This window comes from Momordica charantia, assembly GCF_013281855.1.
Source record: "Momordica charantia cultivar OHB3-1 chromosome 10 unlocalized genomic scaffold, Mcharantia_2.0 BLBB01000010.1, whole genome shotgun sequence".
In the NCBI taxonomy this organism is placed as follows: Eukaryota; Viridiplantae; Streptophyta; class Magnoliopsida; order Cucurbitales; family Cucurbitaceae; genus Momordica; species Momordica charantia.
In genome coordinates this window covers 22139306-22152312 of record NW_028275158.1, presented here as the reverse complement: position 1 = coordinate 22152312, position 13007 = coordinate 22139306, and the positions used below count along the sequence as shown (strand labels likewise).

The following is a 13007-nucleotide window of genomic DNA, read 5'->3' as shown; positions in this document are numbered from 1 at the left end:
TTACTGGTAGAAACCAAATCCAAACTATATAAACTAGGTCCTTAAAATTTCAAATTTGTGCCCATTTAAGTCACATAACTTCAAATAATTTCTAACTAGTTCATAAACTTTTAAGGTCATATCTATCTAGTCTTTATAATTAAAAAATATTTCTAATAAATTCTTAACCTGAAAAGAAATCGAGCGTTGCCAAAGCGAGGTAAATTAAAGTAATAATGAGAATATGGATGAAAATGTATGATTTGTACAATCATTTCAAGCCAGAAATGCACGATGATCAATGAATGAATGAAGGCAGCAGAGGAGAAGAAGGGGAAGCCTCCTGTCTTCTGCTCTTCTTCTTCTGACAAATCCTATTTTTCAGGCCCACTTTCTATCATTCCATCCCATCTCCCAAACTCTCTCTCATTTCTTCAAGTTTCCCACCAAACTCTAAATTACAATTTTACTCTACAACTCTTGGTTCGGTCTATTTGGTCAGTTCGGTGACGTTTTTATTTTTTTGTTTATCTTTTTCGATAGACGAAATAGAATTACGTTATAAGTTTGAATATCCTTGTGCAATATTGTTACCTAGAGAAGTTGTAATCCAATATAAAAAGGATTATAATTTATATTTATATTCATGTTATACTATATGGATAAAAGACGACACACAGATAAGCTGTGGAGACGATTCCGAGAAAATTAATCTTATGGTTATAGAATTGTCTTTCAAACTAACTACTCAATTTCAAGACCCTAGTTTCTTTTTATTGATAACTACTAATAAAGTTGAATTGAGTCAAAGTTTTATCCTAAATTGTTATACTTCATAACTTTGTCAAAATTGACAAATTTTGTAGTATAATGTAGATGAATTAGTCATTTACTTCTTAATCAAAAGAACTATTTAGGTGGTCAAAAGTTCATTTGAATAACCATAATTATCGAATTATATTTAGAAAAAAACCAAATATATAATATTAAGCACCATAATTAATTTTAACACAGATTGTTTTTATGCTAATTGAGAAAAAAACAATAAAATTATTTCTTTTTTATTTATCTCTCCCACCTGTCAAAAATTTAATGGTGGTCAGTAAAAGATATATATTAATGGGTTAGCACTTAAAATTTTATTTATGTGCTATTTACTAATCTAATCAACCTAAAATCAAAAAATAATTGTCGGCCTTAACTAGTCAAAATATTACTTTTAACCTCTCGAAACACAAACATGGGAAATTCTAGGGCCTACAACCAAACTAAGTCTTCTCACTTTTCTCGATTTGAGGTTGCTATTGGGGACGGAAGAGGAATCAGAGTAATCAACCACTCCATTTCTTACACAATAAATCTTCCAAAAATTTCCTACATCACTCCAATTTAAAAGACATTACATTTTCTCCTTACAAATACTGGTCTTGTTTCAATTATAGTTTTTCGGTTGATTTCGTTTTTTTTTTTATTCAAATGCATCCCAGGGTAGCTCTTTGCTTCGGAATCTAGATGCATGGACCCTGAACATTCAACTTTTGTTTATTTTAGTCCTTATATTTTCAAAGCATCCAACTTGATCCTATAATTTATAAAAAAAATGACCATTTTAGTACATTCATTTTTATTCTCATTCATTTCCATCATAATTTCAACGTAACATTTCACTCACTAAATTCCTTAAAATGTAACCATTATTTAATGGGTTAGAATTTGCAAATGAAAACAAAATGCAAACTTTTTAAAAAGTGGAAAGAACAAAGGGAAGGTTTTGTAAGAGAACAAAAAAGTATTTCAACCTTAAAAAAAAAACACAACTATATTTTCTAAATATGTTTCCAAACTCATATAACTTTTGGAAAACATAACATCTATTCATGTTAAAACAAAGAACTCAAGAATTCTTCTATTTCTTATCAGATTTGGCCCAAATGGACTGCCAAAAAACAGGCCAATTCTTCTGAGCTTCATTCCAACCCAAGAGAGAGCCTTCCCTCATGGGATCCCAACTAGAGGAAACAATCCCATAGCTAACTCCCAACAGAGCAGAACCAAAGAAGAAGAAGGAGACTATGAATGGCACCCATGTGGGCACATCAATCTTCAACCCAACTTTCAGGTAATAGAAGAACGGGAAGAACAGAAGCCCTATCAACAATGGAATCCCCACTGAGAATCCCATTCTGCTCATCATCCTGTTCGTCACTACTTCTGGTATTACCCCACCTTCTGCCTCTTCATCCTCATCCTCATCTTCATCTTCATCTTCGTCCTCCTCATCACTTTCTTGGCTCTTCTTCTTCCTCTTCTTCGGCGCCGGTCCGAATCCCTTCGGACTTCTCAAGGTTGCGCGTAAAATCGCGGGCTGGTTAATGCGAGTTTGGTTTTGGTAAATGCTTGGTCTCAGAAGTGGGAAACGGATCCTTTCGTGGCTTTTCGAATGGATCGAGAACTTACAATTTCTCTGCAGAACAAACAGAAATTCGTCTCGTAATCCACAATTTCTACAGGCTTTTCATCGATCAATTCAACTTAACTGCAATCGAAGTGGATCGACGGATTGCTCTAGGTTTTGCTACTATCCCTAGTGAAGTAAATCTAGAATCCTAAATCGTAATGTTCCGGGAAACAGAAATACGAAATCGATTGTTGATTTTTACGAACTTCTGGAAAATCAATTGAGGAATAGTTTAGGTTATAGAATCCTACATCGTCATTTCGATTCGGCGTAATTGAAGCGGTTATCGAAGTAGAGAGAAGAAAATCACAATTGCGAGGAGTAACGAGGAGAGTACCTTGATACGGAGTGATGGAAGGTTTGAAGGCGCAAGAGGAAGGTTGAGCGATCCGGCAATGGCGGCCATTAGGCTTCGTCTCTGAAGCCGAAACACAGTCGTCTCGTCTCTTACATTTTGTCTTCACCGCGCGGGTCAGAGACGGAAGCCATGGATGTTGCTCTTGGAAACGGATAAGGTTTTTCAAGCGACGAAAAAATTTTAGTAGAAGAAAGAATTGGCGGAACATTTCGCGGACCAATGAGGCTCTCCCACGTGTCAGACAAAGATGGAACCACCATAATCCAAGAACACTACAATCCCCACGGCCAAACATCGTCTCTACAAATGTTTTTTTTAATATCGATGAAAGATTCAAACTCTCTTTTGTCTGATACAAATGTCAACTACGGTGAGCTAAGTTTATAGTCATATATAATTGATTTATTTTAAACGAAATATAGTAGATGTCTTTTAACTTTTTTTAATTCTTAGTATTAAAAATTCCCAATTAAGTCATTATATGAAAAAAAAATTGTTAACATATAATTAAATTACTCTTATATTGACCTATTTAAACATGTAAATATACTGCTCGAATGCTACAACTTGTTCATTATAAAAATATTACTATACTAGTAAATAAAATTCATTTCTTCCACGTGAGATGTCCAAGTGACAATGTAAATACCTAAATATACAATTATAACAACAATTCAATGTTACAATTTTTTGTTAATAAATTTTAAGGATCAAAATAGAATTATCAAACATTAGAGACCACTTGAATATAATTTAACTCGTGAAGATATATATCCTTAGATCCTTACTCTTTCGTATTGTTGTATTATCTAAAAATGATGTGGTAGACTAATTTCCAACGTCTAATTAACTCAAGGACTTGGATAATTAAAAGTTCAGAAAACTTGCTAAACAAGTTTAAAGTATAAAAATTAAAAAACACAACCATGAAAATTTAAAACTAACTTTCAAATTTGAACCAAAATCAACCTTCACCACTTGAAAAGTATCTAAAAAGTAAATCTTCAATCCATTGATTACATTATGTAATAAGTCGTTCTAGATCTAATTAAGAAAATATCAATGAATACTCAGCTAAATTAAAGTTCCAAAAGCATCTCAATACACATGGAAGACCCCTGTTCATAATTCGAATATATAAAATCTAACTGCATTTCAATGCCAAACATTTAATCATAGCATCTAGACGAAACAAATGGACTAATTCTTTGGTTTCAATCCAAGCTAGACTTGGAACTAAAAATTATACGATATCGTAAAGAATTTCAATAACTGGGTTTGCAGATAAAATGGTTGATGTTTTAGTAGATGTTAAATTCATAGAATAAAAAAATGAACATGTCTATTTACTACCTGAGAAACATACCATCATGATTTTCGACTTCTATACTATGTTTCTAACGCTTTGAACCATCCATCTCTCTGCGTGATTGGTTCCGAGAATACTAGGTCGTTGCGTGGAGACCAGGTCGGGAAACCTGTAAAAACCTGTAAAAACTATCATTTTCAAATCATAGTTCCCAAAAAGAATAGAACAAGGTCATCTTTTGCCAGTGTCACATGATTGCATAGTAAAACTTATGCAACAAGATCCTGAAAAGTTATTGGAGAATGAGCATCAAGAACTATTTGCCTCAAAATATTACAAAGTTATCTGTAAAGGGACTCAACTGCATCCTCTCTTTTCTTCTCCACCTCTTCATTTCCTTCTTTTCTTAGTGCTTTCTTTCTTTTTCTTTTTTTGGTAGTCACTTTTTCCTTCTCCACTTTGTGGAACTCCTCGAATCAATGTCAATGTTAAACTTATAATTCTATTACTTAACAAGTGACAAAATTAATAACTACAATTAGTTAAGTTTCTCTCTTAAACAAATTTGAAGCAAATTTGTGGCTAGCTCAAGTAAGTTTGAGAAACAAAAGTACTTTGATTACAAACATTCCTGTTTAATAACAAATCACTATGATGTTTGTTTTTGCTTTTAAAGTACTTTTGGGTCAAACACTTTGACCAAAGGCACTTTACAATCATTTTCTCATAAAGCATTTTCGAGTGTCTTTAAATAGGCAATCTGATGTTGTTCTAAATATGATAATTTTGAGGAATAAGTATTTTTGAGTATCCCAAAAGCACTCCCAAACATTCTCTTGCAACAAAAAGAGGCTATTTTTGTGGGGTACCCGTTTTTCTTCTTGTATTTGTTAGAAACTTGTGGCTCCATATATATAAACCACTTGGTCACATGACATGCATTTTTAAGCGGAGCGAAAGTAGTTTTATGTCACAAACACAACAAGAAACCACCTAGAGATTACTAGGATTGAAAATTGAAAATTTTGATGCATACATACCAGGAAGTAATCTAGTCTTGAGCCAATCCAACATGAACGGCATTTGAACTCCCAAGGTCAGAACGCCCATACTTCGCAGCTGCGAAACAATATAACCCTACGACTCCAGCAAGAACTCCAAGGACCATTGAAAAGAGCTGGAAATTTGCAAGGAATTCACCTCTAACCTCACTCTCTTTTGAGTGGCACATGACCATCATAGTTTCCTTGAGCTCACAACCATCAGGCATCATTGGACCATATAGAGTGAAGGCCGTCTGATAAAACCAAAGACCTTGAAGGGTGATAGCAATTCCGCTACACATGTCGACTGGAAAGCTGGTAGTTAAAACAGCTCCAGCAGTCGTTGACAAAATGCAGAGCCCTATCAAGAGGACGAGGATAATATGGTAGTAACCTTCAAGGCCTTTATGAGTAGTTGAATGAAAGTAAAACAACAGATACTCGACACAGAATGCCATGGCAGCAACCAGACAAAGCGCTTCTTCTGGTAGGCGAACAAACCTGAAACAAAAGAGGTGAGAGTTGAATCCAACTATCTCTCATAAAAAACTAGTGATAAAAGACACCCTGAAGGATAAATTGTACATATATTTAAAAACAAAAAATCAACAGCTCAATTCAAGATTTTATAAACTATTTTTTATGTTTATCAGTGTTCGAGCCAACTTATATATATGCACTTCGATGGATCTTATAAGACATCTGTTTGACCCTACAAGATTTCGTTGTCAAGAAACTCATAGGATCTTAATACCTTATGAAGGTGGTCATCATGAGATTTAAATTCATTTTCTTAAAGTCCCTTTCACTTTTTCACATGCCCTGATGCCACTAGGCCAACCGTGGTTCAACATTTTAGCTCACTTCAAGACTTGAAAGCTGGACTAAAAGATAAGGGTTCACATGGCAATTCTTTATGCTCCTTTGTTAGTTATTTAACCAGCTGTGGAGGACCACAAGGCTGTGTGTTATCTAGGTTAGAAATCTCCCCTCCTATAAAATTGTCCATTTGTCCACAATTTACTTCAAATCCTGGACTACAAGTTCCTACAAACTGAGAGATACTAAAAATAGGGGAACAAGAAACATCAGTGCCTTTCCTGCAAAGTTTGGGAACAGGCACAGGCCGAAATATGACATTCATACAGGAAACTGTTATTGCTCTCATCCCATAACTTCCATTTTATATGGTTGTCGAGTTATATTTTCATATCAACTGCTTCTCATATATATGTTTCTAAGATGCTAAGGTGATGATATGATAACTGTAAAGAAAGATATAAGTCGGATTGGAACAAAGACACCACAGACCTAAATTGCGGTATCTTCATCTTGAATCTACGGTGGTTTCTTCACTTTCTTGATGATCTAAAATAAACAAACTGTGCCAAGAGCAAAAGTTAACCTTTATTATATCAATTCCGTAAAGATATACCTCTCCAGGGCACTTCTACTTGCCATTAACGGTCTGAATTTCTTTTTAAAAAAATTCTAATATTTTCAACCATCAGTCTGATAACTTTTCTAGTCTTAAGTCCCTTACTATTTCTATCGAGCTACCACTAAACTTAAAAAGCTTAAACTCGTGGGTTATTGTATATTTAATTTTTTTATGCATATTTTTAACACTCTTTGCACTTGTGGATTTGAAAATTAGCATGAGAATCAACCCAACTGATCTTTAACAGAAGTAGTTAACACTCCAATAATTTCCTAAATTTCTGAAGTATTTTTCTTATAGAAAAAAGCCTTATTCACGAAACAAGAGAGAATTAATTACCTCGACTTTTCATTGAGCAGAGTGACGAGTCCAAAAAGGAAGAACATGAGAAGCATCCCCGAGTGTTCAAAGTTGTTCATATGCGAAGGGTTCAAAACTCCATCAACGAAGAACTTGAGGTGGGTTGAATACAGAAGCTCGATACACAAATCAATGAAACCGCCAATGACAACAACATAAAGCTCCAAGTATTTCAGTTTTCCATCGAAGCCCGGCACAGGGTTCCATACACGGACGCGATATAAATCGGGATTTGACGCGTATCGCAGCAGAGCACTCCACACGTGCCAAACACCAACCAGAAGAAACAGCGTCCCAGGAAGAACATGGCCCTTAAAAGATCCCATATCTTCAAATCGCTTCTACCACTCTATTTCTCGTTCTTCAATTTCACGACGACTTCTCCTCTTCCTACCGCTCAAACATGTTCTGTTTCCCCGGAAAAAACACTTCCACTCAGTAAATCAACACAAAAGATAACTCCCTCAACTCTTTTGAATGTTTCGTGAAAGACTTCATGAAAGCAAGTAAAAGCACCAATAATTCTCGCAAGGCACAGCAAGAACACAGAGCACAAAAAGGACATCATTGGAGCTAATGATTGAGGGGGAGAAAGAGCCAATGAGCTTTATCGGACTGGAGGTAAAACAAGAAACGCTTTAGAAATTGATTCGAAGTCCTCGCACTATTTGGTCAAAATCGCCGGTATCGCGATCGTGAAAAACGAAAAAGAAAAAACAGATCCACAGCCAAGAGAGAGAACAGCCAAAAAGTAGCACAGGACCAAATCGAGTAGCTCAAATAGCATAATAGCCATGGCAAAAGCAGGAGTACAGACGAGAAAATACATAGAGAGAGAGAGAGAGAGAGAATTCGTATGTGTGATTAAAGCAATCGAGTAGAAACATGGCGAGATCGATAAACTCTGATGTGGTGAAAAATGAAAACAAACAAAAATCATGGAACAATCGAGTGGTGGTAATGATAATCTGGAAAGCACTCACGATTGAATAATAGAGTTGGTGATCGAGAGAGGATCCCACCACCATGGGAGGCCTTTGCTGCAGAAGCTACGCTTTTACGGTCCCCGAAAAAGGCTATGGCGCACCGAAACGCAGAGAGAAGACCAAAAGAGAGTAACGTCACGTGTGGAAAGTAGTGGCGTTGACGATGGCGGCAAGGTGAGGATCTAATACCATTCCTCTTCCTTCTCAAAATTAACGAATCGCTCGCAAATATAAACATGTCATTTAAATATTTGTTGGAAAAAACTTTGCTGATCCGAATTCCTATATGTTTTAATGAAATTATATAAAATTAAAAAATCTAGCCGTTTATATGTTACTGGAAGTTTTGTCCATATATTTTTAGACAAGCTTGATGTAGATGAAAATATCGATAAAATATTATGTTGGTAGATATTTTTAAAAAGATTACAAAATATTTAAGCTAATAAAAACATTTCATGATTTGTAAATATGTTTAAAATAATCAATATTAATATTATGTATATATATATTTTTTTAATCCGTGTGTCCGGACCAGCTTGCGCGCACCTTGACTAATCACGAGTCAACCGCTTGACCCTACTACATTTGGTTGACAAGGTAACTCGTAAGATATTAAATCCTAGGTAGGTGGCCACCATGGTTTGAACTTAATATTACGTATATATTAATAATCGTTTGTTTGATATTCTTCCTATTTTATCTCTTTTGTAATATTATATGACTCTCGATTTATCCCCTATTAATATTGGACTCGTAGATACATGGAAATATTGTTTAAATATTGTTTTGCTTTGGTTTATTCGTAGTTATGTATGTTGATGCTAATTTTTGTGTAGGTAACACATGAGTGTCACATACAATGTCTAGGTAGGTGACACATGAGTGTCATGTACACCTTCGTCTCAAAGCTCGAGATGAACTACATGTGTACTGTTGCTTTGCTAAATACACTTCAATACTTGGGTTTGAATTAGAATGGATGCAAACTATTATAGAGTACTAGGATATTTCATTATGAGTTCGCTGGTAAATTTGTACAAGAGTTTAAGCATAATGATTTGCATACCTCGATTCAAGGTTTTTGACATTCTTATGCTTCTATTGAGTGTTGACGTTGTAAGAAGGCGTGTGCAACGTTTGGAGCGATATCTTGACGCGCGTCATGATTCGCCACATGGAATCAATGCCTCTCTAATTGACTTTCGGCTCATTTGAGTCACTTCGGTGCACTTAGTACTCTCATTTAGTGTGCTTGGCCCTAGTCTCGAGTCGCTCGAATCCTCTTCGCCTTTCTTGACCATGGGTCTCAAATCTGCATTCTGGACCACATGCTTTGAAATGGGAGATGGATGTGAAGCTCCAGATTCACTTCGTAACAATGTACATTTAAAATATTTATTTCAATTAATGTACCGTTAATTTTTGCTTATTTTACTCCATGCACTTTCAATAAAACCATTCGTCGAAATGAAAAAAAAAATTAAAAATTTTGTGTTTTTCTTCGTTACTTTTATATATATCTAAACGGATCGCTATTTTATATGTGATCAAGTAGCATATTGATTATTATATACATGTTAGATGAAAAATAATCTATAAAGAAAAGTATAGTTGTAATTTTTGAGAAAAAAAAGTTACATCAAGACATCTTCGAGAATTACAACATATTGAGGTTTGCGCCTATTGAAGTTAACGAAGGTCAACTTGACTGTTAATTAACCTAGGCGATCGAGGTAGAAAATATAGTCAGCTCGGCATGAAATATGACTTGTGACTCATCATAAATAGTTCAGATCGACCCACCGAGACGTTCGAACTATGATTCATTATCTTGACTTGTAGTAATTGAGCTATCAAACGTCGACACGTGATTGGTGAGAAATCATCTCGACCATTGCAACACAAATTAAACAGGCCGAATTCTTCTAAATCAAAATGCAATTTGTAGTTAAAATCCTTATAATAAATAATAATATTTGTTTAAGAATAATAAATAATTGATTTATTTGTACAATGTATTGCTAAGTCGATAACAATGCGGAAAAAAGATAAGATTTTCATTGATTTGTTGTTTTAAATTATTTTCATAAACTTAAATGGGTGGTTTCATGGGAATCTGAACATAATTGATTAGATAATTCACATCTTTAGAAAAAAAAAACAACAAATTGACTTTTGATTCTCTGTTAAAAGTCGAGATTATTGATCACTTAAAATTCCCATTCATAGACTCGTGAATTTAGAATAATAGTTTTTAAACATTGTTTTTAAAATAGGAAATTAATGAAAAAAAAAAACTTCAAAACTACAAATTTAGCAATACTCTTCTGAAGGTTACGAAGTCCTTAAAAAACGAATTTTGTTTGGGGTTGCAAGGAATGGAAATAAAGCCCCACTTATATAACAGATTGATCTATGGTATGTAAATGTGAAGATAATTATCGGTTTTCTTGAATGATATTAAAAGTAAAATTGTAAGAGTTATGTCAAATCTAATTATAGTGGGAGAAATCTTCGAAGGCCAAATATCATGTAGTCATAAATGATGTGATGTGTTGGCCCTAGATTCGAGGTGGGTGTCTAGTTAGTCGAGGCGATGACTTACAAACAGAACATTGCACTGGTGTGGTGGTTGGTCATATACACTATGATACTTAAGTTAGTATTTAATCCAAGCTTGTGTCGAGTCAAATTTGGTTAGATTGCGTATAAACTTCCTACATTTGAGAGAAATGAACTCCACCTTTTATAAGAGAGCTTTTGGAAGCGTGGCCCTACTATTTTGATACCCCTTATATGGCGTTGGTAAATTTTTTGTTGGTTACGTATTGGTGTAAAGATGATCTTCAATTGTATGGTCAAATCTATCGAATTTGTGCAAACCTAAAGTCTAACTCAATTGGTTAAAGCATGTACGTTCAATTAAAAAATCGTGGGTTCGAATCTGATATAGATTTATAATATGTACTATATAAAATACTTTATATAGAATAAACTTTGAGTTATGTTTTTACCCTTTAATTTCTTACATTATATCCATCACGCCCTTTGTCCTTTTATCCTTAGAAAGATTATGCATCTTTAATATCAAATTATTGCCCATTTTTATAATAAATTAGACATATATAAAGTTAAATTAGTTGTAATGAAAGGTTTATGAAAACTTTAAAGAAGGCAAAGGGGGATGAATTTTGGTTAAAAGAAAAACGCGTGGGTAGGAAAATGGAAAAATTATTTTATTTTATTTTTGGCCAATCTTACTCGGTGCTTTCAAGGTTTGAATTTCTTTCTCTTCTAAGCCCTAAGAAAATATGATCCCAAGTAAATTAAATGGTGTGATTAGAACTAAAACTAGAATTTTGTGAAGTCTTCTTTTTTTAATAATGGTAGTATACATCATTTACCTAAATTTCAAATCAAGTCTGAACATAGTTCTAACATCTACCGGCCTTCCATCAATGTCAGTTGAATTAAGAGGAAAAAAAATTAAATAAATAAGTCATTTAACGACGTCCACCATGAAAATAACATCTTTGAGATTGATTTTATAAATTTTCCAACATTATAGTGATCATGAATCAAAATCACGTATTTTTTTTCTTCAAATTACATCAAACGCCAAAGTTGTTGCTAAAGCAAATATAGCTCAGCGATAATTGACAACCAAGACGTTGTGAGTTCAATCCCCATTCCCATATATTGTATTAAAAAAAGGCCAAAATTGTTAATTTATTTATGCCGGTTTATTCTGAATATTTTTCCTAGTAATTATTTTATTTGTAATATTAAAAAATAATAAAACTTTGCGATGTATATAAAAAAATAGGATGAGGAGTCAAACATTAAATTGAAGATAATAGATGTTTTATTGACGGCTTTGGTCTACTGCTAATCAATGTTCTTTACTTTATTTTCTATTTGCAGGTTTGATAATTTGTTTTGTTATATTAATTTTTTTAAATGTAAAGATTATTTATTTATAAGTTATTACGAGATAAATTATTTAATCATACTTCACTCTTACAGGATGAGTATCATCTTGAATTAAAAAAAAAAAATTTGACTACAACATTCACAGACCAATAGAGTATGATTTTTTAAATTTAAATGAAAACATTATTTTAAATAGTTTTCTATTTTAGAAAAGTGTTATTTATATAGATGACTTATGGAATGAATAAAAATATCTATTATAAAATATTTTAAATAAATATAAAATATTTAAAATTAACATGAACATACTCAATTTGTTAAGATGGCTCATCTAGTAATATTCTCTCATTTTTATTTTTTTATTTCATATTTCTTGTAAGTTCTCGAGAAACATAAATATATGATAACTATTTTTACTCGTTAATTAATGTTTTTAAAATTGTGTAGATATTTTGAAAACAACAAAATTAAGTTTATTGTTTTTTTTCTACTCAATTCTAGTTTTAAACACAAATAAAGAACATTATTTTACTATTATTGATTTATAAAAATATTAAAAAGTAAATATAAATATTGAATTTTAAAAATTAATTTTCATATAGGACTTTTATTTTTTTAGTTTAAAATTTTAGATACAAAAATAAAAATGATCAACAATCATATTTTTATTTATTTTTTAAATAAAAAATAACAAATAATTACCTTAATTATATTATTGTATTAAAAAAATATAAACCAAGAAACAAAAATATTTACCGAAATAACTTTCTCCGTTTAAATTTATAATTCCATGATGTCGATGAATTCGGAAAGGCAAAAAGAAAATTTTTAAAATTAAAATTAACATCACACGTGCAAGGCACGTGATTCACAACTGGTAAAAGAATGTGCCTCTTGTCCAAAATGCCCTTCTTCCATAACAACTACAAATTATTGCCATGTCCTTGAAATGAGGGTGCTTCCGTAATGTCACATTGATAGCGGACTTTTAGTCCCTTGATTGCCGGGGCTCCTGAAAATAATTTTTTTATAACACAAGTTTTATTTTTGTTTGTGTCTAGCGGGTCCCACCCAACGGAGATGAACCTTACAAAAGTAAACCCCCTCACCGGTGGCCACCTCCTTTTTGAAAAAAAT

The 13007-nt window shown here is 33.0% G+C and overlaps 2 protein-coding genes across 4 annotated transcripts; both read right to left on the bottom strand.

Moving 5' to 3' along the window:
• Window positions 1-1771: 1771 nt before the first annotated feature.
• Window positions 1772-3194, bottom strand: PAM68 (PAM68-like protein (DUF3464)). Its single transcript, XM_022289698.2, has 2 exons — window positions 2775-3194; window positions 1772-2443 (listed from the first exon to the last, which is right to left on the bottom strand). Exons 1-2 carry the CDS (start codon window positions 2841-2843, stop codon window positions 1886-1888), a joined length of 627 nt encoding a protein of 208 aa, XP_022145390.1. The 5' UTR covers window positions 2844-3194; the 3' UTR covers window positions 1772-1885.
• Window positions 3195-3781: 587 nt separating this feature from the next.
• LOC111014846 (plant viral-response family protein) lies at window positions 3782-8147 on the bottom strand. 3 transcript variants are annotated; one of them, XM_022289696.2, is made up of 4 exons: window positions 7932-8147; window positions 6928-7356; window positions 5145-5648; window positions 3782-4273 (listed from the first exon to the last, which is right to left on the bottom strand). In XM_022289696.2, the coding sequence occupies exons 2-3, from the start codon at window positions 7272-7274 to the stop codon at window positions 5156-5158; spliced, it is 840 nt and encodes a 279-aa protein (XP_022145388.1). In that variant the 5' UTR covers window positions 7275-7356; window positions 7932-8147; the 3' UTR covers window positions 3782-4273; window positions 5145-5155. The 3 variants fall into 3 exon arrangements, with proteins under 3 accessions (XP_022145388.1, XP_022145387.1, XP_022145386.1); XM_022289695.2 differs by having other exon boundaries at window positions 3782-4283; window positions 6928-7563; window positions 7932-8146; XM_022289694.2 differs by having other exon boundaries at window positions 3782-4283; window positions 7932-8145.
• Window positions 8148-13007: the final 4860 nt, after the last annotated feature.

Excerpts from the sequence above, each read along its gene's own strand:
- PAM68 (XM_022289698.2), bottom strand. The coding sequence starts at position 2,843 with ATGGCCGCCATTGCCGGATCGCTCAACCTTCCTCTTGCGCCTTCAAAC. Across the intron at positions 2,444-2,774 it reads TTCCATCACTCCGTATCAAG|AGAAATTGTAAGTTCTCGAT; the intron begins GTACTCTCCTCG and ends TTTGTTCTGCAG.
- LOC111014846 (XM_022289696.2), bottom strand. The coding sequence starts at position 7,274 with ATGGGATCTTTTAAGGGCCATGTTCTTCCTGGGACGCTGTTTCTTCTG. Across the intron at positions 5,649-6,927 it reads CTGCTCAATGAAAAGTCGAG|GTTTGTTCGCCTACCAGAAG; the intron begins GTAATTAATTCT and ends CTTTTGTTTCAG.